The sequence below is a fragment of the Ophidiomyces ophidiicola genome (genome assembly GCF_022830035.1).
Source record: "Ophidiomyces ophidiicola strain CBS 122913 chromosome Unknown scaffold_7, whole genome shotgun sequence".
NCBI classification, from domain to species: domain Eukaryota; kingdom Fungi; phylum Ascomycota; class Eurotiomycetes; order Onygenales; family Onygenaceae; genus Ophidiomyces; species Ophidiomyces ophidiicola.
In genome coordinates, this window is record NW_026054647.1 from 358,469 (window position 1) to 383,581 (window position 25,113).

Genomic DNA, 25,113 nt, shown 5'->3' on the forward strand with positions numbered 1-25,113 from the left:
ATCTTTGGGCTTTGCACCGTAAAAAATACCTGTGAAAAATACTTCTATTGAATTAATCGAAGCCGATAAAAAGCCTGTTCTAAGGTTTAGATACCTTATCTAACTTTTTTTTTCATCCGTTGGATATGAGCCACTTCAACGCTCTGTCGCGTCATCTGGGGCCGTTCTTTTCGCTCCTGCACCAATTTCTGGTGCTGCCACCCCCACTGTAGCAGGTTTACTAGAGGGTTTGCCTTGTTCAGGCTTGACTAATGCTCCATCTCTAATTTTCCAGCCGAGTGACTTGAGTCTCACCCAGGTCTCTCGCACTTTCACTCTCACCAGGTCACCTGTAGCTTTAGCATCTTCCATCGAGTCGTGGCCAAGGTTCCCTCCACCCGTTTGGATATGCCTATCCAAATATTTTTTCGCCAATGCACGTAGTCCATGACGAAACGGCAGACCCCCTGGGTGTGGATAGAGTAGTACCGTGTCGACAATGGTTGGGTGTATGATTCGACAAGCATTTAGATCATTATCGATGGCGTGGCCTATTACCGGTGTCTCGGGCTGTAGGTGGCTAAATAATAGACTACGAGCAGCAGCTGGCGATTCGACAATTGGCAGCACAAGGCCATCAAGCCCATCGTTAGTTTGCACAAAGCTCTGGCCAGCCCGATAAGGCAGAGCATTGGCATAATGCTCCGGGCGTACACCGGAATAGCGGGAGTTAAGATCTAAGATTTCACCCATTGGCCTGACGAGAATGTCAAGTACCCTTTTCCCCTCTGGCCATGTGACGGCCGTCAACCGAATGAGCTCCAGCCCTAAAGTTGTATATCCCATTTCACAGTCAAAACATACAGGCGGCAGAGAAGACTTGCCAGGCTGTCTGGGTGTTTTCTCGAATTGCAAAACTGCAGCCAGTCTTTTAACTTCCGTTACCTTGAAGACATGGGACTCAGCCTTGGTGCATCCAGGAGAGGTTCCAACCGTTTCATTACAGCATGGAAAATATGCTTCTGTCTGACCGACTATGTGGTCTGTTTTTTTTTTGGGTGGACGGATAAGCCTCGCATGATGGTATGTGCATTGGCCGCCCGATGCTAGTAGGCCGTCCTCTCGCCGACCTGGGAAAACTTGGAATCGTCCATTGCAGCGATCACATTGTTCCCAGCCTTGAGAAGTCAAACTTCCACTTGCTGCTTTCTTAATATCTTCATTTGAAGGAGGCTCGATCACATAACCGGCCTTGGCCTGGGTTTCCAAAGATGCGATGAATCTGGAAAGTATTGCTATTTCTCCCTGAGTATCTAAACCTGTTAATATAGGCAGGTCTTTGGGTGACACAATTGTCGGTCGTGAGACTTTGGCCCGAAGATAAAGTAGAATATCTTCTTCCCATTCGGCCAAGGTCATTTTTCTAAGCTTCACAATTCGAAGCTTGATAATATTGGAGTATATTGAAGATGACTCTTTGGCGGCCTTTTCCTCTTCGTCTAAGGCCCGGGACACAAGCTCATCGTCAGATAGAACAAGAGCCATTTTAGATTGGTCCTTCAGCGCACGAAGCTGATTATTTAAGAGCACCATGGCCTCATGTAATTTCGAAAGAATGGAGACACGCACCGAATGCGCTGCAGGTGGTTTAGATAAATGTCTAGGGTTTAATGTCTCCCTCTTAATTTGCAATGTATGAGGCGGGGTGACAGCCGGAGCAAGTGTTGGCTTTTTCTGATGCTCTGGACCGGCTGGAAGACCGACTTTGCGCTTCGAGGCGTTTTGGCAATTTTCCTGGGGAACGGGTTTTAATGAGTGAGAAGCTTTCGTTTCAGCTAGGTGGCTTCTCTTATGGTCATTTTGCACAAGGTTATGTGATGCATTGTTGTTTGGCTGCTCTTCATGGCTCCCAGCTTCGGTAGAAGGCGATTTTGCATTGTGGTGGGCATTAATGCGCCGCTTTTTGCGCAATGGCTCTTCATTCACGACTGTACTATTCGTGTCAACGATAGAACGCGTCCCTTTTGTCACCTCGGGGCCTTTTACACAGGTACTTTCTTTGTAGCTGTGGGAGAACATGCAATTTAGAAGGTTGCATCGCGACGCTTCAGGACAAGGGATTTCTTTAAAGAGCCCGACGGGGTTGAACATGGCGGCTCATACGCAGTAGTGGGGGGTCTTGGGAGGAGCAGAATAGGGAAATTACAAATGTCTGCTCGTAAGCTTGCTACTCGGCATAGCCAGAGTCCAAGGAGAGCAGAGGTTTCACAGTATCCCAAGATGAGGACCAACCTCAAATATAGTGAATCAAAAATCGCTCAAATTTCCCCAGTATGTCCTGATACCCTTTGGATATACGTAATGTGGACTTCAAGAATTGAGAATGGGAGGAAGGGGTCTTAAGCGTATATTGCGACAGGGGTTTTATGTAGGATACGATCCTGCAAAATGGAGAGGATCTAAATAATCGAGTATATAGATGCTAGTTCATTCATGCGATGGTCAGAGATATAGAAAACAAGTAGGCCATCTGTTGTCACACTACGTTAGCTATTAGTTGGGCAAGGAAAAGTTGAGCTAGGTGTCAGTTGCTTCACAATAGGAGAAATGGCTGGGCTCACTAAAGTGGAAGACTTAACTCTTCGAAGCTTTAGGAATAGGTCCGCGATACCAAAATTATATATATGCTCTGCAGTGCCTGTGCATGTAACTTAGGTAGCAACTATGTTGCATGAAGGCCGGCTGGCTTTTGGATATGGAGAGGAACTAGACTACTCCATACCTAAGTTAGTTATCAGAAGCAAACAGTGCAAACTCAAATTGCTTGGAAGCCAAGAGCCAACCGCGTAACATCCACAGTGAAGGTTGTTGAAGGGCTTTACATTAGGTGCTGATGATTGAAACGGTCTTCTCTTTTTAAGGTTACAATATGCCTGCGTCGCTACAAGTGTATACTTGCCACTATGCTCCGATGACACTGCTGAGCGGAAATCTTCGGGTGCTTGCAGGATCGGTGTTGATTGTGCGCAGAATTGTTTCTCTAAAAATAGTTTTAGGCATGGAACATTTATACCTCATTATCTCCTTTATCACAAGTCATTGAAACAAGCTTGAGCCTTGTGTATATCTATCAAAACAGGTGACATGAACATGGGCTCACAGCATTATTTAATAGAGTAGGTGGCCATTGGTTGTTACTTTTCCGAATATAAGCGCTAATTAATTAATTAACTAGCTAGGTAGTTAATTATACCTTGATAAAGTTGGTTGCTCCATAATAAATGGGAGTTTGTTCAATATTGATACACCCTCCATTTATCAATCCGAAACCCTTCATCTACCCCTACCTACTACACTCCGTACGAAGTATCCCATTTAAAAAATGCTATGACCTATTTTATATTATTTTTTACTCTAAAATGGTCGGGCTCAAATATCGAGGCAGACAACCTTCAAGGGTTTAAGCAGCTTGTGTTGAAGCAAGGGTCCCTGGAATTGTTCCCCGCAACGAGGGACTCCCGCCGAAATCTCAAGAGATTAGTTAGTTAGTTAACTAACTAGTAACTATGTACCGCTATCCCGAAGGGCGAGGCTATTCAAAACACTGTTTCATCAAAAAAAGCTCGATTCCTCGGTTTAGGGTCGGGCAAACCCCCCAAATATATATCAAAAATGGTGATAATAATGCTATTGACCTATGTACGAAGAACATCATTTCCAGTTATGGTGGGAGCGCTGGTGACTCCTTGCGTGAGACTTTTGGCGGGGTGAAACTACTGGCCTTGAATGCCATCAGATGATTAGTATAAACACACCGTTACAACAACCCGCCTGAGATGCCGATAGCGCCCCCGGCTAGACACGCCACTTGTTTCTCTGAAACGTTCCAGCGCACAGGTCCAGATCAGCCCGAGGTTGGATCGCCGAGAATCGTTCATCCGGACATCCATGCCAAATCCATGCGATAATTTTCTTAACCCATGTCACTTTCCTCAATGTTGCCTCGAAATATATTTTTCGTTGTGGAAATGCAACTCCATAATGACGAAGGCTGCAATAAGGAAAATAATGATACTTATGCCAACTTCCCCGCATGCCCGCTATAAATTGATGATATTCCCTTTTTCTCCGGCTGTTCACTGATTACACATCAGCTCCTAGCCCATTCAGGAATATACTGGTGTGCCTATACCTAGCCATGGCCTCTATTCTTAGAATTTCCACAATCGCCCTTGCAGCTCTAGCATCCTGCATCGATGCTAGTAAGCTGCTTGGGTTCGACAACAAAAGGAACATGATCCCAAATTCTTACATCGTTGCCATGAAACAGGACATGCCTATGCGAGACTTTGAGTCTCATATGGCTTGGGTATCCAACGTCCACTCTGCAAATGTCGCTAGGGCGGAGGGCAGCTCAACGACTGGTGTGAAATTCACTTTCAAGATAAACGGATGGAAGGGCTACAGTGGGACATTTGACGAAAACACGCTTCATGAATTGATGACAAATGAAAATGTGAGATCAAACCAATACTGTAGGATTGGTTTGTAAATAATTGACTTCCAGTAGGTGGACTACATTGAACCGGATCGATGGTCACGTATTGCAAGTGTTAGCTCGCAGAAGGCTTTAGTGACTCAAAAAAGCGCTCCTTCTTGGGGTCTTGGGCGAATTTCCCATATGAATAGCGGCAGCCGTGATTATGTTTATGACGAATCCGCTGGCGAAGGTGTTGTGGTATACAGTATTGACACGGGTGTTGACATCAAACACCGAGATTTTGAAGGCCGCGCTTATTGGGGCATCAATACCGTCGATAATGATAACACTGATGGCCATGGCCATGGAACCCATACCTCTAGCACCATTATTGGAAAGACCTATGGTGTCGCCAAAAAGGCGAAGCTTTACGCTGCAAAGGTCTACGACTCTCGGGGAGTTGGCCCTGACAGTGCAACGCTCAAAGCCATCGAGTGGGCTGTTAATCACGCCCAAAAAAACAATCACACTGGTAAAGCAGCCATGAACTTGAGTTTGGTCACCGACAGCCCTAAGGCAGCGAACGCAATTTGCACGAAAGCGGTTGAAGCAGGTATCTTCGTTTCTGTTTCTGCAGGGAACGACAATGTAAGTCGACGTTTGGGGCTTTTTATGTGATCTATCATACTAAGCATTGGTACAGAAAGCCGTGACCACTGAATCCCCGGCCTCCGCAGAGAAGGTCTGCACAGTTGGTGCTACAGCACTCGGTGACAGGAGAGCTAGCTTCTCTAACTACGGACGTATTGGTAAGCCTACTTGCAACTCAAAAACTCCGAAAGCTAGCCTCTTTCATCTGCTAAGAAAACACAAAATCACAGTTGCTATCTTTGCTCCTGGCCAAGATATCACAGCAGCCATGCCCAATGGTCGCAGTGGGACAATCTCCGGCACGTCCATGGCGGCCCCCCATGTTTGTGGCGTGGGAGCATTGCTCATGGCACTTGAAGGCGTCGAGCCTCAAAAAGTTTGTGATCGACTCAAAGAACTTTCTCGCCCCTCTGTGACAAATCCAGGAGCAAACACTACAAATCGTCTTCTCTATAATGGAAGCGGTAAATGAAATGCTACAGTTCATACAACGCCTTTTTTTTATTGCTAGACTCGACCATTAAACATGGCGATATATTTAGAACTGTACCAATCAGCCAATGAATGCACGCACGCTCGTAGTTACCACATGCAGTGGAAATGTATGGACTTTTAAATACATACATACATTTTGCAGGGGAAATATGTCTACATTTCCAATGTAATGTTTAGATTCTAGGTGTGGTTATTCACACCAGTTCAGAGCACCATAAGACAGACGAAAGCCAAAAGAGTACAATGGGAGGGAATTGTAATCCCAAGACAGTTTTCAAAACAATATGTCTATGACATATTATCCCTAACTTCAAGTAAGGGTTGATGAATTGAAAAGTATGCCACCGGAACAAAGGGCAAATATTTCTATGAGATAGCATTAGCGCCTTGTACTTCTTCATTAGTACCGGACTGCTTCAAGGTGTTAAGGTGTTCCCTTTTCATGCCAAATTTTACAGCAGCCAGAACATCTTCGCAAATTTTCTTGGGAGGGAATCGTGGAACAGTCCCCTCCTGAAAGACACCGGTTTTGACAAGAATAGAATACCACAGGTTTTCGGAAAGATCGGATTCATTGTACTCGTTTGTTCCCCGAATGTCAGATTCTGGCGTGTCTCCAACAAAGTACACAGTGGCTGGTGGCGAGTCGATGCCGTGTGTTTCCTTTCGCCATTGTTGTAGGAGCCGTGTGGCAAATTGGAAGGTACCAAGCTGGGGTTTACCAAAGGCAATTGTTCGCAATTCTTTTCCAGCGACAGCCTTAAATAGAGCTTCAACAGAGGCTCTTAAGGCGCCCATTCCAATCCGCGTGTGCTCATGTGAAGTGGACCAGACAATGTCGTTGTGGGAAAAATACACTGGAGGGCCTTCATCAAAGGTGTCTGACCTAGTTCCTATCCGCCCACCTTTAGACATGCACAGATCGAGGATGATTTGTTGGTCGCCAGCCCAGTCTCTGCTGTCAGCAAAGACAAAAATTGCGTCAATAACCACATCAGAAAAGTCCCTTGAGCGAGAGTTCTGCAATTCTTCGTCGGTAAGTTGTCGAAACGGAGTGGTGTGTCGATTGTACTTTATTATATCTCCCGGCGTGACCACATCTTTGAAACCATAACCCTCGGCCACCTGGCGGCATTTCTCACCCTCTCCTCCAACAACGAGAACAGTGTTGTATTTTTCAGCCATTTCCCGCATAGGTGTGTGGCCACAGATGAACTGGCCAGGAGACACCTCATATTCGAGTTGCCGACTTAGGTCAAGGCAACGCTCCTCCTCTGTTTTACCACCCCCATTTGTAACAAAAATATAGGGACTGGAAAAAAACGGAACCGTTAATGTGAGTGTCAGGAAAATTAAAAGGATAAGAGCAACGTACACTTTTATCCCATACTCATTCTGCCCATTTAGGATCTTCAACGCTTCGATGGCAGCAGGGATTGCCTTTCCTCCTCGAACAAGAACACCGTCAATATCAAACGCGAATGCATATCGATCTGTAGTTGTGGCGGGATGCTCTGGAATAGGCGATGCGGCCCTTGGTGTAGCTTCAGGGGAGGATACTTCCTCTTCCAGATGATGCTTCGCGAGTTCGATCGCTTTAGCAGTCTCATACGCATCACTTCTTGCCATCAGGTACTTTGGGGGGACGACCACATTGGGGCCACTAATAATATCGGTATGCGAAGCCTCGACGTTTGAGAGGCGACGAACATGCCCGCTCTGGGACCGATAACCCGTCGCAGCCATGATACCAGAGCAGTATGAGGATGCTAGATATCTGAAATTCGTTCCTGCCGAATAAAAACCGGGGATGGTCCGGCCCCGGGTAAGATCACGCAGCAAGCAGAAGGGCAGGGACGACGGAAATGTATGAACCGCTAACTAGTCGAGCCGGCCGACCTTCGGATCTCTCAGGTACTAAGTCTTGAACAACGAACGGACTAGAAAAGTATCTGTCGACCTTTTATATGATCAAGACAAGTGGGTTTGAAGTAACGGGCAGGGATGCGAGAGAGAGGTTTGGGTCGGACCAACTATAAACCTGAGAGGCGAGAATGATGATAAACAGTTGCTATGTTGTTTCTATGGGTTTCTGCAGGTCGATATGCCTCCATTATTATTATTATTATTATTATTACTTCGGTATCCACCGGCTCCGTGATAGACAGAACTGAACCATGGAGCTTCGTGAAACGATCCACCCGATCGAGCAACCGGAGTCTCTCTGGGCTTGGGTTTGTGGCGGAATTCGCCGCGTTCCACCGCTCTGGATAATAACAACCGCTGTCGTCTTATTTGACAATGCCCATCGCAGCCGGGAAACAAAAAGCAAGGCTCTCTCTTATCGGTCAAAAGCTCATCGACGCATCGAGCAAGCACATAGACGTGTTGCAGATATCTAGGATAGTCTTTCCACCTGTTCGGACGCAATCGGCAGCGGTACGCAGACCAGCAAGAGTGCATGACGTCATGTGCGAGGCACTTTGCCAGTGTTCATTATTGGGAGTCAAGCACGGATCAGACCCTGAGGCGCGATTTGGTGAGTGCTTCTGTATCATTATTATGGGATGCTTAATCGCCAGAAGGAGCCTGGAAATCCGTGACGGCTCGGAAATTGCGGCTACAGGGCTCCGTGTTAATGTCTCCCTGGATCTCCAAGGCCAGCCCAAGGAACGCCTAACAACCCATGGGCTTCAGTATGCGACATGTTGGACCATTGTGAGCCGGGCCGAAGACGTAATTGGCTATGCACCCACTCCGTATGGTTTTTTAGCCATCCCACCAAACGGCGGTGGCATATCTTATTGTTGAGTCCGGCACATCCTGCCCGCTTTGTACAGTTCCCTATCCCGAGCGTTTTCGTCCGATCGCCAGGCCGCTCCACCCCTCGCACGAATCGCACCCGGGATCTCGACGTGCAGTCCGAGACGGCCATCTGGTGCGGCCGGGCCGGCTTCAATTCTTCGAGACGCCGGCTAGCCTCGATCGGGTAAGCGTCCTTTGCGCCAAGTCACGCTTGGAGTGGATTCATGTGACGTCAGAGTTACCACCGGCTTGTAGGGGGTCTAATAATGCTTCGAGAACGGAAGAGATAATACTGATTCTATTCTTGCCGCCTCCTAACCTCAGACCTTCTTTGTGTGTTGAAGAGAAGTCCTACCTACCTACCTAACTACCAGGCAACTACCTACTAGGATGGGTCTATGCTACGAGACACTAGGCTGAATTGAGACTCTTCAACATCCGTTGAAGGTCTGGTTTTACCTCATCACCTCAGAAGCCTGCTGTTCAGGTTCTTTAGCAGAAAGATACCACAGGCGAACCCAAGTATGGCCCCAGTGATTACAGAACGTGTATGAAATTCTTCATAAAGCTGTACTCCGAAGTTTTTGAGGCAGGATATTGGATAGGGCGCCTGTGGTTGGTTGAGTTTGGTTTCTGGACTGGAAGTCGGGCACTCATTGGTGTCTGATATCGGATTGGGTATTGTTCGCTGTATCCCAAGCTCCTCACATTGCTTTTCAAACATTTTTAAGTCGTCAAGTTTTCTTTGCAGTGCTTCTAGTTCTGGTTTACGGATCTCCAAATTGAAGAAATCGTCCCGTCTTCTCCGATAGTCGAGATTTCCAGCCTTATAATAATCATGTTCGATCACATCATCATAGACATTGGCAAAGTATAATGGCTGCCTTAATCCATGGGCAATAAAAATATCCCAGGAACCCACTTTTCTTCTCCAAAGCTTTGAGAGTTGAATATTGAAACCATTTGTGGCTGTCCTATAGTTTTGGAATTCAACATCCCTGGCCTCAGACAGAAAGGCAGATGTCAGCATCTCATAGTACAATCAATTGTACTCTTTCAAAATCCCAATTACTTCATGCCCACTGAGCCAAGATGGGGGAACAAACATCTGCAAAGGAATAGTGTGACTCCATTCCCAGTCCAGTATTGAGACAATATTAAGGTCATCATCAACAAGAATATTTGATGACCGTAGATCACCATGCATCAAAACAAATGGCCCATGATTGTATTTAGGTTGAACCCACTCCATTAGAAATTGGCGAGAGTTATATAGATCATATAAATATGAGCAAGCATCTGATTCACTGAACACACTGCCCCTTCTCAGATGAAAGTCGTCCAGAAGTGCATGATGAATCATCAAAATGTAGTCAATGGTTGAATGGAAAACTTGGTTTGGAGGGATCAATAAACATGGATTATAACCTCCAAGGGTCTGGTCATTCATAAGTATAGAAAGAGGTCAATTTTGTTCGAAAACCCAATTCTCATCTGTGGAGTCTAAGGTGAGGGCACCAATGTGGTTGAATTGATGCTGGAAGAGTTGGAGATATATGTCGCTGAGATTTGCAAACAATCCGACATTGGTCATTGTACGGAAGGGTGGGAATATTCACGGTTACAAGCATCTTGCCGTCGATGAAATCAAGTAACAAAAATGGCAGGCCAAGGATGTTGTCATTCCCTATGGAATACCCGTGTAGACACGGGATAGGAATGGTAGTCTTCTCGGAAATGAATCTGCAGAGATGTTGGTAACCTCCAACAACTTACAAATATATAGCCAGTCTTACTTCATTGTAGCAATTTCGCCTCGAAGCTTCCCTTCTGGAAAAGCCAGCCGTGGAAGAACCGGTATACGCACCATCCATCGCTCACCAGTGGTATGCACTCCCAATGAATCTTCAAGAAATTCAACTGGAAAGCAAATATTAAAAGCACCTTTCTTCTCGGCATCAAATATACGGCAGGGTTTCTTGCTTGGGTGGTGTGAAGAGGCAAGTTCGCACACTGCATCACAGTCTATCAATGCAATAAACTGTTCGACCTTTTTATCAATGTAATGCCTCGTTATATCATCCATTTTTGTTTTCAGGTCTTTGTAAGATTTCTTCTTATGCTGGCACACTGCAACAATGGAAGAAAGCGACTGTTGTGTTGTTGATAAATGTCATGTTGGGAGTTCTACCATTGGCCCAAAACTTTGTTAACTTACACTCTAGTTAGTTACTCACTAGTCAGCTCTTGATTTTTCGTGCCAGAGAACTGAGTCGGACAAGTGCCCTTCGTATCAATAGCTTTTGAACATCGCGAGAAACATGAAAATCTCGTGAAGAGGTATCCACAGGCGCTTCTACTAAGGAATTCAGTTTTTTAGGAGCGGGAAGGATTGAAGTCCATCGAATTCGATCATCGACGGTACTTCGGCATGGAGAAAGAGTTGACGGTGCTCCGTATGCCCTGTACGGAGTACGTACGGAGTCCTCCGTAGTTACAAGTGGAGACTCCGCAATCCACCAGAGATTCCTAGGAATTATCATATTTCGAGGATCGTAGCTTTTATTCTCGTAGTAACATCAGTTACAAACAATTTGTCCTAGACCTAGTAGATAATTTGAACATTTTTTGTGATATTTTGAACTGGTTTTATAATATTTTTTGGGACACGTCTCAATGCTTTCGGCTCCTGGTAATTTTTGTCAAGGTACCAGGTCTTTGGCCTGTATGTAAGTAACGTGCCCCATAAGATTGAGGTTTTGCTCAGGTGAAGAGAGAAATTAAAGGGGGCGGCTTATCAATAAATCGGCTATTATACGGAGTACATGAGCACGGATTATAGCTATATAGCGAAATATATTTCGTCATCATGGGGAGTACGCCCGTTTCTAAGTACCAACTGGTTAAAAGGGGGAGACTATATGATGCCGCCAAAAAGACGTTACCAAGCCTTTCGGGTTTTGGGTTGTAATGAGATGACGGCATGCTGTGAAGTAGATCAAGCATTTTACATGCGGTAGATCGGTCGGCAGTTCGAAAATAATTGACAATAGTGTAAGGTGAAGCAACAAACGTACAGCAAGAATTTCCAAAAGGCAATAGCGGGGGTATAACAAACAATCCATATATGTACAGTGCCAAAGGAGACTAAAAAAACTCAGGACAAAACAAGGGTATTTGAGGGTGAAAATACCCTAGATAAAACACCGCCGGGCGACAACGTAGATCCGTCATACGAATACTAAGCAGTCAGTCAACCAGAGTATAATGATACGCAGAAATGTAGCTGGTATATAAAAGGTATGTCTCCAAAAGATATGTCGTTGAAGAAGTAGATGGCCCATATGGCCTCAAGGAGTATTAATAAATCATTTTCCAAGAAAGATAAAGTAGGCATGATTTCGTCAGTTTTCCTAAAGAACAATGAATATCAGCTGGTTCTCAAAACCAACTTTGGCCCTCTTCTGCGAAAATCAACATTCCGCTCCCAGGGGCTTCTAGGAGTATGGTCTGCATGGGGGTCGTCTGGATGCAGGAAGCGTCCGGCACTTGCTTCGCTCGTTGTTGATATACGGCTAGGATTTGCAACAGGCGATGGCTTTACAGGAAATCTATGAAGATTCTTTGTTCTTCCAACCTGCCGCTCATGATGAGTAGGTCGCCAGGGTGGATGATTAGGGTTGTCGTGTTTAACAAAGGTATGGTTTAGGTTCTCCGTTCTGCGTAACGAGCGCGAATAATTTATTGGGCGCGGAACTTGTAAGTAACGGGATGAAGCAAGCTGGTGAGAGGTGGATTCTTTGACCGGACTCAGCTTTTTCACTGGCAGTTTTGTTTTCGCATTTGTCCCCTCATCGTCTGAGGCTACTGTCTCAAAACTAGTAGTTGAAGACGCAGCTGAATGACGTAAAATTGCTTTTCGGGGACACCGGCCAGATTTTCCGGCTTCTGTGTCCTCTCCATCTCGCGAACGTGAACTAGAGTAAATACTTGGCGAATAGCGAAAAGAAATGGGCGAGGATGAATTGACAGAATTCTGCTGAGATGGCTGGACTGGGTCCTTCCCCGAAAAAGGATCCGTAAACATGATGTCATTTTTTTGTAGTGCAGCATCCGATTGCAAGTTGTACTTAGATTGGGTATTGTGGGTCGTCGTGGGGACATATGGTGTAAGGTATCGGTCATCTAGCGAGTTTTCGTGGAGTAAGGGTCCTTCGTTAGCTCGATCCTTTCGCATTTTGAATATAGTCGAGTGCCCTTCAAGTGATTGCGGTCTTCGACCATCGCTATCTTCTTCAAATATTGTTATCGAACTTGATGGCCGTGCAGAGGTTAATTTCTCAGTTATCGGATGCTGCCGTCCGTAATCTTCAAGGTCGGGTTTATCGGGGAGGAGACGTGATAAAGTTCTCATTGAAGATGGACTTCCCAGCTCGATATCGTCTATATCCCCCTGCTCATAAGGGGCTTGAGATAAATTGGTAGCGCCGGGGGCTGTTTTTCCAAAGCTGGAATGGAGCCTAAGGCCAGGAATGGCAGTAAGTGGTTCGAAGGTGGACCGATTATACGCGCCAATGGGGGTACTAGGGATTCGATTGCTATGAGAGAGATTCCGGCGTAATAGCCGTGGTGAGGGCTCCGCCATAGTCCCACCAATTTCAAAATTATCGTTTTCCTGACGGTTGGTACCTCTGTGTTTTCGGCGTCGTAAAAGGAGTAGTATAAGTAATGCGATTCCAAATATGCACGCGGCACTTCCCCCGACAGAAGCACCAATAATCTTGCCCTGCGAGAGAGGCTGTGAAAGCGGTATAGCTTCTGGTTGTGTTTCCTGGGATGGACGATGTGCCGGAGGGGATGCTGAAGTGCCTGGTAACACTTCTTCATCACGACTTGTGGCCGCCGTTTGCGTTGCTGTCCCAATTATAGTACCAAACGCTGTTGTATTCACACCAATTTTGTCTTGGCCGGTAACACTCATAGAGGACTTAATGGGCGGATCAAGCCTGGAAGTTCTCGTTGGCTGAGGAGTAGCTGAAGGAGCCAGGGTCGAACTACCGGGGAGGGTAGAAGTAGGGTGTGTATTGGGAATAGCGCCCTCTATACCTTGACATATCTCATATACTCGTAGGTCCTCATTCGTAGGAAATGGACAGGAGGACAGCACACATCGTATGCCAGCGTCTCCAAGTGTAGCTCCCGAAAGTGATCTTTGAGTGCAGAGACAGCCCAAGCGCGTCGTGTCGGCACAGATCGATGTCGGGTAGTTTTTTGATATAAACTCTCTCATGCACGTTAACGAGCAAGGCGGAGTGATCTCATGGACAAACTGCACCGTTACCCGCTGAGCAATCGCCAATGCAGCTGTGCTGATGGGGAATGCCAATATGACACTCCATTGTAGCAACCGAATAATGAGACACATCCCGCCCGACACTTACACCACCTGTCGCAAATGGAGGGTCCGTTCGCCGTGAATCGCGCTGGACGAGGGGTAGACTGGCAGGGTCTCGAGGCCGACGAGAGGAGCCGTGGACTTGGTATCACGACATGGGTGCACATAGGTAAGAGAAGGCCGGCTATTCGATCGGACGCCTATGTCAGGTCAACGATAACAAAATGCAGTGCTACAGAGAGCCAGACAGAAGTGCAAGGAAGAGAGATAAAAGGAAAAGATAGGGTATGATGTAGATTTACTACATCCGCCATAGATCAAAGCCCGCAAACGCTCCAATGAAGTCATTGCTTCATTGAAACGCCGGAGGCAAGCAAATGTGGTGTCAGGGACACAGCCAACCAACAAGCAGCGATTCTCGCTGGCCCTGAAGAATGCAGGAGCCGGCGAATCAGAACGGATCCAAGTCGATCAAGGCATTTGGCCTGAGGCCGTGCCAACATTCAATTGGCGGCTGAACACAGCGGGCCGCCCGGGGGTGGAAGTTCATGCAGCGGTAACAGTGGGGGGCAATGGCTGTCGAATCCTCTGGAGTGTACTCCGTAGACGCCGTGATGAAACGCTTGTTGGGCTGGGGGACAGGGCATCTGTTGGGCTGGCGAGTGCGAGGTGAGATGTAAGCGCCGAAGGAGAGGTTGGCGAACAACCAGGCTGCCAATCAGCGTCCAGAGGCCCGGCTGGGCGCAAACACTCCTCCAACCCTCGGTTTCATACTCAACGAAACAACTTAAGGCGGACAGGACAGCGCAGCGCTTCTTGAAGGCAACTAGGAAGACGGGAGTCAAGTTTTTTGCGGTGAATATTGGTGCCGGAGATTTGGACACTATCACTTTCAGGGTGGGTGACATAGGCGAGCGATTAGAAATACTACTCGGTCACCCAGTGGCCCTCGTTCCCAGCGACCAGCAACGCGTGAATTACGCGTTAAACAAGCCCGCGGCCAGAGGGCCAGGCGCTCATTTCAAAAGGACAGCAACCTTCAGGACGTTGTATGCTAGTTTTAAGTTTTATGGGCGCCCGTGCCTGGAATTATCTGATGGATCCTGGGTGGAGTAATTACGCGGTACGGAGTATAAGGAACAATAGTCAGAAAGGTACTAATAGTGGCCATGTTTTGGGTTGGTATTAAAAAATTGATTGTAATAAAGACTTGGGCTTTTCTATTTATCGTCAACCTATAGACGGCACTAGTAACCTAGCGCTCCTTCGCCCACCCGATTGATATAGCCATCTGAAGAGTAAAAAGACAAGAAATGAAACACGATGGGAAAAGATGGTATCACAAGTCAAAGACGCAGGCATAACAAAGAGCAATGAAATCGAGAAAAATGTATCCTCATAAGTCGATATTTCCCAACGGTCTGGAACAGAGGAAGAAATCAACACCAGTCTTAGACCACAATTATCAGTCGCCGTTGCGTATATTAGAACGTCACTGTGTCCCAAAGCGAGACGCGTTGTTTCGTAATGGAATCGTTTCTCTTCCACCGCGGAGAGATGTAGAAATTAGGATTTTCATTTGTACATAAACCGAAGTAAGGGTGGGCAAGATGGAACAGGTTCCAAAGCACCCAGTTCTGCAGCGATGCCGCCTCCACTAGTATTTGAGGATAATGTAACTAGAGCAAAGGTTAGCAGCAGCTCACGTATGGCAGTACTAGTCGGAAACACGACGGGCGAGGAGAAATACTGACAGGGCATGAATGATACCAGGGATGTAACCCAAAATGGTCAAACAGATGTTGATGAGCAGGTCAGCGCCACAGCCACGCTCAAGGAAGACACCGAGAGGCGGGAGGATGACGGCAAAGATAATCTTGCAAACGTCGCTAGATTAGAGAAGGAGTGTTAGCGGATGCTAGGAACAGGAAAGTCGACGCCGCTTGGTGGTTTAGGAGAGCAAAGCTGGCGCCAACGCGACGCCGGGCACTGTGCAAAGTGGGCGCTTACGATGCGGTGAAGGCCATAGTGAGCGATTTGACGATGGAATGAGGGTTGTATGATGTACTGTTGTTAGGTGTTGAGAGAAAAAGTTGACGAAAGAGGTCACAGTGAGGCAAGGTGTGGTGGTTGAAAAGTCTGGAGTGGAAGAGTCAAAGACGGCGGCTGGGGGGAGCGCAGCATAATATCTTAATCCCACGGACCCACCGCAGCTGTTGTTTCTGTCAGCAGGATTGATTGGCTTGGCGCCCGGTTGGGCCTGGCTGTGAAAGCCGGACCAGCCACTCGCTGGGTACTCCCGTGCGACCTGTTGGTACAGCGCCGCCCCAGCGCGCATCCCGGTACCACGCTGGTTCCTGCTACTGGCTGTCGGCCTGCCGCGCTCCGGAGCTGCGTCATTCTGCACTCCCCAGCCAACTCAAGAAATGGCGCTGCCGTTACGTCATCTGGGGCTGACTCAGCCCAGCCGCATGTGGCGCCGGTCGGCTGGAGGCTCCTTGCCAACCTACGTACCGATAGAAATAATGCACCCATCGGCGGCCTCCAGCCATAGCTGCACGGAAAAATACTGTACTCTGGTCCACATAGCCCTTCTCGTTCAACCCAAAAATGCTTCGCCCCTTGCGCAGCGCCTGTGCGGCGAATACCCATGGCATGACGAATAAATCACGTGCACTCAAATACCGTCCGCCAAGGAATTGATCGACCTTGCGCCGTGTTTGATCGAAAGAGAGCTAGCTGGGCCTCAAAAGGGATGGGACCTTTGACACGAGAGTAGCACATCCCGGTTTATACCGAGGAATCAAGTCGATGCCTGTCTAACGGCTCGCCATCCATGTCTATGTCTTACGACGATTCACTCGCCGCCAAAACCCGAATCTCGGGCTTGCGAATCCTCCCTCAACCATTATTATTATTTTCCAGAATATTCCGGTACGTCCTGGCCACATCAAACTGCCGGACATTCCCCACTGAGCCGAATGCTTGTTGGGAATATGGTGTCAGATATGGTATTTCTACCTGTACTAATCAGCACGGACTCCCATCTCATGGCTTTAAAGATGACATTTACCGACAATTTTGTTTGTCGATCTACGCGAGGAGAATGCATGCATACTTACATTTCGAAGGTTTCGATTGTCGTTGACAGACATTATTAGCAGCCCCTACAACTAATCTTTTACCACGGGGTACACCCATCCATTGCTTTGAGAAATTTCTTTCGAAAGATATACAATTTACAGCTTTTGCCTTGCGACGCTGATGCTATTATTACGAATAAAGCGCGCAGTCCATAGGGCTTAGAGAATTAAGATCCCTCTTTCCTCGTTTACTTTTGCCCCTGCTGACCAGTGCATCGCTGCAAGGCCTGAAACGGAGCCTAAGCTCCTTCTTTTTAACACAAATGCAGGGAATAATAGGCCAAAAGAGAAAATACTTTATTCAATCGTGAAGATCTGGCACTTTTCTGTATAGCAAGAAATGGCGCTGTAACCCTGATTCGCCTAGCCTTTTTTTTTTAAAAAAAATATTATTGCCATTTAACCAATTGCAACCCTTTGTGGCCCACTGGCGGGTTTATATCCGGAAGGAAAGCAATGAAAGCCATCTTTCTACTGCTGCCCCTGAGTGACTATTTGAAAGCCTATGGGGCGTGAACATGAACTAAACTCGGTGGAAATACTGGCACCGAATAAGTTACGTTCGATCAAACGAACCAGCAGATTTTGACATGGATGTGCAGCTATCTGTCGAGCAACCGTATTTTGGAGTATGTAGGAAAAGTGCCAAGTATCCATCGATTCATCCAAACTAGGCCATAATGTGGTTATATCCGCTGATACAAACGATTCTGAAACAGAAAAACAAGAGGTGAAGCAAGCATCCGAAATCATGCAGGTCAGGAGGTGTATCCGCACACAGAAGGAAATCTTCCCAGCTTCCTATCTTATTCTGAAAACTATTGCCTGCCCTATTCAGAAAATGCCCAGAAATAAATGATGACCTATGCAGCGGGCTGCATTCCGATATAGAAGTCCCAAACAAAACGTGTCTCTCTATAAACAGTCCATACACTGCTACCACAAATTGCGGTCTGAAAGGAACGCCGATAAAAAAATATTGATCTATACGCAAGTCTATAAAGTCTCGCTCTTTTGCTCTTTGAGATCAAATATGCGCGGGCCTCCTATATTCAAGAGACGCCTCATCGCCCTCAGGAATTATTATACATGTCCACTCATTTCGTCTACTGCATTACCAGCTGTGCCGTATTACCAAGTCACCTATGTCCTAGCTGGTAGTATGAGCAAACAAAAATGTTTACGGGCATCATTTTTTCAGTCAAAAGCTTTGCGTACGGAGTACCGTTCAATACAAAGCATCCAGTTTTACTAAGGATTAGAGAGGGCTTTGTCCTACTTTGGACAAGACAATTGAAGAGCAAAGCTCGGGGGCTAGAAGTCTGGGTTTGAAACTAACTCCTAATTGGCCTGTTTGAAGCGTAGGCCTAGACTTGCAGTACACTTGGTTTTAAGAGAGGCCAACTTGCAAGAATCGCCTTATTCGCGAAATAGTTCATGCACTGGTAAGACTCTGCTGTGATAGATGGCCCAACTATAGCTGTATCCAGCAGTTTCTCGCCGGAATCCGTTCATCTAGTCAATGCGGGGCCTTAGTAGCGCCATTGACGTGTCCCGATACCCTGATTCAGTTCCTATTACTTTCAGGGCCCGAGGCGTTTTGGATAGACTTGGCATTTTGATACATAACGTCCCGATGACCGAAGAAACGTAACCTTGTGGACACTGGAGGACGTCACTAGCTTCCCAGGATTGGGGCAGGTTTCTGCAACGCCTAGCGGGAAATTGATTCTCCCCCCATATTTTTTAACAAGCAATGCGAAAATGCAGACAGCAGCATGCTGTTGAAGCCAGGCTCCTATTCCAACGTCTTGAGCGCCAACAGCAGTGTCCCTCACCAACAATCATAGCACAGCATGTCTCCTGGCGCCGACGATGATTTAACATGCTCTGGATACCCTCAGTTCACAAGCTTTTCCTCGACTTCACTCTGGGCCCAGCAAACACGAGAAAATACTGGGAAGCTAGGGTGTGCGGTCTATCACGTGCGCCAGCATAAATTTCTAGTCGCTGGCGGTCTCAGCCTGATCTTCCCCAGGGAAGAAGTGTGGCTGGACCGTGCGACATAGGGTGATCGATCTTGATTAAAAATAGCCATGCTTGCCTGCAATCCCACATGGTGATGGCCGTTTTGCAAGGTCAAGCCGGGAGCCGGGAGCCAAATGATCCAAGCCAGCGCAGCACAGTCGCCCCCTCTTGAACGACTCTGGCACTCCCACCCGCCACCCCGAAGGTGTCCGCCTTCGCGATGGAATGCAGCTAATGAGCATAAAGCCTCGACGCCCAAAGGCGTATTCTCCGGCCAGATCACGCCCGCCAAGCCCGGTAGCGAAGCTTCCCCCAATCAACGCCAAAAGCTTACCTCCTAGCTGTGAGAAATATCAATAAAAGTCGCGGTAAAAGGACGCAAGGGTGATCAGAATTATTGCTTCTGTCGCGATGAGGCTGCCGCACGGGGAGAGCCGCCTTCCCCTGCAATACGAGATGCGGGACAGTGAGCGCATATTATCTGAACGGCCGAATGGGTGGCGCGTGTTTTTCAGAATGCGTTCGCATCAAACGCCCCGTTTCCGCTCTCTTCTTTCCTCTTTCTTTCTAAAAAGAGAGGCCTGTGCTGGTGTGGAATCTCCCATTATATCAATCCCTAAGCGGCTCTGTACCGTTTCCTCATTGTTCGGAAGACAAGCGAGGCCATTTGTGAGGGTTTGGGGGATCTGTTCTTCCACCCTCCGCAGTTCTTTCACTCATGATTTCCCCCGCCTCTTCTTTCGTGAACTCGTCCTTCGCTGTTGGCCACAATGCGGTTAAATCGATACTCTTCCGAGTTGCCGGCATGGCCGTTCAAATTGGCGTTTTCAAACTCTTCTCTCTCCTGGCCTCTATGCGAAGCGCATTCACCGCGTACCTAATGTTCACCGAGGACTACATTCAGAGGCTTATATTCATGTTTTCCCGCGGATTTAGTCACCAAGCAGCACTTGTGCTTTTCCTGACAATCTTCCTCCTTGGTGCTGGCTTGTATGATACTTTGCTATGGGGCCTCGATTCGCCCGGCTACATTTCTCAAAAAAAGAATGTGACCGCTACGTCAGTCCAGAGACAAATGCTCAAGCGACCAGGGTATATGGTGTTTTCGTCCACCAAGCCTGGCGAGGTGGATGGACTCAACCAGCACTTTTTAGAGCTCATGAATGGGAATCTCTTTAACTCGAACTTGAATTTTACCCTCACGGGCCAGGTTGACCTTGGAACGCCGGAACCTGTCCCCGCCACTCGAAAGTTCGATCCTGCAAACGGCGTCGGACCACGGATATGGCTTGATGAGGAAGGATTCTCTGTATCTCCAGATACCTATGCGACTTTTGCGGTGGTAAATGAAGGAGGAACTTCGAAATCCCAAGATTGCCCTTGGAAAAAAGGTGAAAACGAGACTGCAGTGTGGGAATGCTCATTTCCCAATACCTTTGCTTTCACTTTCATGCAGGACTCGCTCATCGGCCGACCGGAAATTCATTGGGACGACATCTCGGACCGAATGTTCTTGTCTGAATATCTTCGACCCCACCGCGAAGACAATCCTTGGGCTGTGTTGGGTGTTGGAGGCGATACTGCTTTCATGAAGCAAATGTTCACAGTTACAAAGGGCCGGAGAAAGCATACATTTCTCGGTGGAGCAATGAAAATTTCATCAGTATACGACTACAATGCCCCATTTGCGAGGGCTGATGTGCAAGATATTGTGAAGCGATCTTGGTCTACAGACCCCGCGCAGTTGAATGATCCATTTATCGTACAAATCGCAGAAAAGATTGAGAATGCTCGAGCGAAAAATAGCAGTTTCCAACTGGGCGCAGCAAGCAAAGTTGGTAATTCTGTTACCCAAGTGAATTTCGAATATTTGAACCCCGAGGGAACTCCGGGCAACGTTGTGTTTTCACTTTTCCGCGTCTCCGTGGTCAATATTACACTAATTAGATCAGAAACCCTCCCCGAGCCTGTGAAACCTTTCGAGCAATGCAACAAGTATTATCATAATGAAGCAACGGGTGGAAAGGTATACGGAACTAACTGCTATCAACAATCAACTTCGAACAAAACTGCACCTCGCTTTTTTGGCGAGTTGGACACATCTGCTTTCCTCGTCGGTAGCGGTACTCTGGGCGATGGCACCTCCAATATTAGTTCAAAGGCATTCAACCAAAACTCTTTTGAATGGCTGGTGAACAACGAGAACTGGCTAGATAATCTATTGTTATCCCGTGGATACATGATGGCTATCAACCCTGATCTTGTTAAGCTAGAAATCAGCAAAGTGCAACCAGCTATGTCATACCTTCAAGTCACGCTTGTGGTTCTTCCGGTCCTCCTGGCTGTGGTGGTTTGGCTGTTATTGTGGTTCTTTGCAGCATCGCACTACTCCAATTCTCTTCTTGCCAATCTCTACGCAACCACCAACGTTGGCGATACAAACACAAGCGCCGATCCTCAGTATATACGGAAAATGCCGGATATTGATCTTATGAGAAAGGATGGAAGGGTAATGATGGCAACTTCGACTGGTGTTTTCTCGCACGGCGGTTCAAGTATTGGCGGAGAAACTGACGCGAGCAGCACCAACCAAAAGCCGGACGATCCTAAAACTACATATCCCCCGAATAATAATTCTTACTATTATGAATCGCCGGCCCTATTGCCTGGCTAATTAACGATGAGTGGTCTTTGTGGATATAGAAACAATAGCAGTTAATAATTCTATACACTTCACTTTTTTCTCCATATGTGCCACAGATACTGTACATACTCTTTAATTCGGTATAAAATAATTGAAATGCCCTCTACCATTGCTTTCTATGCTCTCTTTACAGTAGTGCAAGGCACTTAAAAACGTGACTGGCGTCATAGAGTTAGTCATTTTGAGTTTTGAGCCGCATGCTCCCGCTTCGACAGGAAGCCTTTCCGAGGGGCACCTGCATAGTTACCCCAAAACACCTCAAGCTCCGCGACGCGTCTACCAGCCCCCGTTAATAATCATTTCTTGCTCTTCGCACCTTTTACCTCATTGTTAGGTGTCCAATGCCTCGCGATCCGCTTATCGGACTAGTCGGTAAACCCTCCTCAGGAAAATCGACGACGTTAAACAGGTACCCCCATTTGCGCCGACAATACTTTGATGCTTCGCCTTCTGACTCGATTACAGTCTAACAGATGCTTCCTCTAAAGTCGGTGAGTTTCTCATTTTCCCTGATAACCCCTCCGTACCCGATTTCGGCTAATAGCTAACTCGGAAGACCTGGCCCAGGCAATTTTCCGTACGTCAGACCGCGCTCCCAAGCCCGCAACGGCTCCACAGTCAACACTGAAGATATTAGAACCCCCCAGTATAACTAACAGCGGTCTTTACGCAGCTTCACGACCATCGACCCCCAGCGCGCGATTGGATACCTCCAAATAGACTGCGCATGCCAGCGGCACCAGCTATCAGAGAAGTGCAAACCGAACTACGGTAGCTGCCATGAAGGGCGAAGATCGGTGCCCATTGAGCTACTTGACGTTGCGGGGCTGGTTCCAGGAGCCCACGAAGGCAAAGGGCTGGGGAATAAGTTCTTGGACGACTTGCGCCATGCGGATGCGTTGATTCATGTGGTCGACGTGAGTGGCACTACGGATGCTGAGGGTGGGTTGCATTATGGCTTTCTTCTGAAGACATTGGGCGCTGGATCCTGGGTCGGGATGCTTACTGTTCTTTGTCCTAGGGAAGGCAACTAGGGGGTACGATCCATCACAAGATATTGTTTGGTTAAAATCCGAGATTGTAAGATGGATACAGGGGAATTTGATGGACAAATGGTGACATTTACTCCAACACTGATTCTTAATGAAATGCTAACTTCTCTAGGGGTTCGATAAAACGCCGTCATGTTGCAGTGAGTACGTATTGACTCTCAGTTTTAAGCCTCTTATGCCTCTACTTATCATATGCACAGAAGCAACGGCCGTTGAGACCTTGCAAATACAATTCTCTGGCTACGGCGCCACGTCGAAGATTGTCTCGCGATGCCTCGACAAGTTAGATCTCAAAACACCCCTACAAGAATGGTCAGACGAGACAATTGCACAAGTGGTGGTTGCTTTTATAGACGAGAAGTTCCCTACAGTTCTAGCATTGAATAAGATAGACCATCCCGACGCCGATAAGGTAGTCTTTGCCCTTCCCTCGAACTATGACCAGTCACTGTTGCGGTACGCTGACATTTCTATTAGAATATCAATAAAATCGCAAAGGCACAAGACCCCCAATCGATCGTGCTGTGCTCCGCAATAACCGAAGTTTTCCTGCGTAAACTCGCAAAGCAGGGCTACGTAAAATACGTAGAGGGCAGTGAATTCGTCGACACGAGAGAAGATTTAATCGAGATGGGCGATCCAGACGGCGGGGGCCTCAAGGAAATGGATGAAAAGCTCAAAAAGTAATTTGCCTCTCTGACCCTTCTGCTTCGATGGCTCAAAAATGACCATGCTGCTCACCATCCAATGACTAGTCGTGTTGAGAATCTGAAAGACCTTGTACTCTATCGATTCGGGTCTACGGGTGTGGTCCAAGTTCTCTCTCGGGCAGCAGATCTTCTAGGATTGGTGCCCGTGTTTCCAGTTCGCAACATTCACAACTTCAGCTCTGGATCGGGGAGCGGGGGAGCAGTCTTTCGAGACTGCGTGCTCGTGAAAAAGTTTGTTTTCTTTTTTTTTTTATCTGCTCAATGTCGTGATCTTCTCCTGTTGAAAAATTGATGCTAACCCATAATGCAGAAATAGTACGGTTGGGGACGTAGCGCGGAAGGTCATGGGTGACGCGCCAATAGCCTATGTAGAAGGCATTGGGGGCACAAGAGTTTCGGAGGAGGAGATAGTGTCGGTGGGAAAGCACGATGTATGGAAGACTCCAATTGCCCTTGAGTAAAACGCGATGCTAACTAGTGGGTATTTAGATTTTATCCTTCAAAGTCGGCAGGTAGTATAGTAGATACAGAAACCAAAACTTAAGCGATCTTCCACTATCGCCCTTTCTGGTAGGAAAACCCGTCGTGGGTCAGCTGCTCGAAATAGCTTCGTCGCCTCTTCCACGCGTCAGCCCTATAGCTAGCGCAGGCTCTCTGGGAAACTCCCTCTCGCTCTGGCGATCGTGGCAAGGTTCAACAGTGGTGGTTATGAAGTAGAGTACACTTTACGGATTAGCTTCCGGCGATGTACGGGAAGGGGGGGGGAGGGAGAAAAGTGGGCTCGAAAATCTTCCACCAGTAACACAATATGCAATTTACTCAGTAGACAATCAAGTCATTGCCAGCGTCTGGCATCCTTGTGCTGCGGCGTACTTACTAGATATTCTATCCTCTGTAGAGATCGGATTTGTTCCTGGCGGGCCAGCGACGGGCGATGACATCATCGCATTTTCGTCTGTGCTTTCCCGAACCAATCGAACAGGTCGCGAGTCGACCACCACCACCACGACGACGCGCCGCCGGCGACTCAAGAACCAAGTCGCGACGACAACCAGGAAAACTCACGAAGCGATCAGGGATGAAAACGAGAGAATAGCAACACGGAGCGATTCAATTGGCCCGTCGCGCTGAAGAGTCTTTTTTTTTCCAGACGCTCGATATACCTTTTTCTGTTTGGCGCGCAATGAAGCGTGGCCCCTCGCTTCCGATCACCGCGCTGGCCGCGTGGGCCAAGCTGAACGACGTTTGCCTCGATGGCATCGAGGTCAGGAGCCTGCCCCCAACGACGACGACGACGACGACGACGAAGACAGATGGCGGCGGCGGCGGCGGCGCGCACGAGAAGGGCGCCGGGTTGTTTGCCACGCGCGACAGGCAGCCTGCGCAGGCACGCCCAGCTGGGGACGATGGGCCGGAAGTGCTGATGCGGGTTCCGGCGGACTTGGTGCTGGCGTTAACTACGGTTGAGACGCATGCAAAGTCGGATCGGTATCTACGAGAGGTGTTGGATGCGGCGGGAGACTTTGGGAAGGTGAGTTGGATATGGGAACATTTTTCTTGATTGAATCGTGCTGGTTTTTTTATTTTATTATTATTATTATTCTTGTTGTTGCTCCGTACGCCCTGGCGAAGTGCGCCCCCCCCCCCCCCCCTCCCCCCCTCCTCCCCGCC

At 47.7% G+C, this 25,113-nt stretch overlaps 8 protein-coding genes across 8 annotated transcripts in view; 4 read left to right on the forward strand and 4 right to left on the reverse strand.

Annotated features, from left to right (window-relative positions):
• Positions 1-135: 135 nt before the first annotated feature.
• Positions 136-2,130, reverse strand: REX3 (RNA exonuclease 3; the record flags this gene model as incomplete). The annotated part of the gene is made up of 1 exon (XM_049251602.1): positions 136-2,130. The coding sequence occupies one exon, from the start codon at positions 2,128-2,130 to the stop codon at positions 136-138; it is 1,995 nt and encodes a 664-aa protein (XP_049109407.1).
• Positions 2,131-4,177: 2,047 nt separating this feature from the next.
• On the forward strand, positions 4,178-5,582 carry LOZ57_002534 (uncharacterized protein; the record flags this gene model as incomplete). Its single annotated transcript, XM_049251603.1, has 4 exons — positions 4,178-4,495; positions 4,550-5,107; positions 5,163-5,268; positions 5,341-5,582. 4 exons carry the CDS (start codon positions 4,178-4,180, stop codon positions 5,580-5,582), a joined length of 1,224 nt encoding a protein of 407 aa, XP_049109408.1.
• A 389-nt stretch (positions 5,583-5,971) lies between these two features.
• LOZ57_002535 (uncharacterized protein) lies at positions 5,972-7,351 on the reverse strand (the record flags this gene model as incomplete). Its single annotated transcript, XM_049251604.1, has 1 exon — positions 5,972-7,351. One exon carries the CDS (start codon positions 7,349-7,351, stop codon positions 5,972-5,974), a length of 1,380 nt encoding a protein of 459 aa, XP_049109409.1.
• Positions 7,352-8,873: 1,522 nt separating this feature from the next.
• LOZ57_002536 (uncharacterized protein) lies at positions 8,874-9,487 on the reverse strand (the record flags this gene model as incomplete). Its single annotated transcript, XM_049251605.1, has 2 exons — positions 8,874-9,384; positions 9,483-9,487. The coding sequence occupies 2 exons, from the start codon at positions 9,485-9,487 to the stop codon at positions 8,874-8,876; spliced, it is 516 nt and encodes a 171-aa protein (XP_049109410.1).
• Positions 9,488-11,840: 2,353 nt separating this feature from the next.
• Positions 11,841-13,524, reverse strand: LOZ57_002537 (uncharacterized protein; the record flags this gene model as incomplete). Its single annotated transcript, XM_049251606.1, has 2 exons — positions 11,841-13,464; positions 13,517-13,524. 2 exons carry the CDS (start codon positions 13,522-13,524, stop codon positions 11,841-11,843), a joined length of 1,632 nt encoding a protein of 543 aa, XP_049109411.1.
• A 6,170-nt stretch (positions 13,525-19,694) lies between these two features.
• LOZ57_002538 (uncharacterized protein) lies at positions 19,695-21,650 on the forward strand (the record flags this gene model as incomplete). Its single annotated transcript, XM_049251607.1, has 1 exon — positions 19,695-21,650. The coding sequence occupies one exon, from the start codon at positions 19,695-19,697 to the stop codon at positions 21,648-21,650; it is 1,956 nt and encodes a 651-aa protein (XP_049109412.1).
• A 371-nt stretch (positions 21,651-22,021) lies between these two features.
• Positions 22,022-23,903, forward strand: LOZ57_002539 (uncharacterized protein; the record flags this gene model as incomplete). Its single annotated transcript, XM_049251608.1, has 10 exons — positions 22,022-22,089; positions 22,146-22,171; positions 22,248-22,257; positions 22,354-22,622; positions 22,702-22,795; positions 22,845-22,876; positions 22,933-23,144; positions 23,210-23,415; positions 23,488-23,673; positions 23,753-23,903. 10 exons carry the CDS (start codon positions 22,022-22,024, stop codon positions 23,901-23,903), a joined length of 1,254 nt encoding a protein of 417 aa, XP_049109413.1.
• Positions 23,904-24,625: 722 nt separating this feature from the next.
• Positions 24,626-25,113, forward strand: part of LOZ57_002540 (uncharacterized protein) — a gene marked incomplete at both ends in the record, with an annotated part of 2,032 nt that continues 1,544 nt past the window's right edge. Inside the window, one exon of the mRNA XM_049251609.1 lies at positions 24,626-24,973. Coding sequence (XP_049109414.1) covers positions 24,626-24,973 — 348 coding nt within the window. The remainder of the gene's footprint in view (positions 24,974-25,113) is intronic.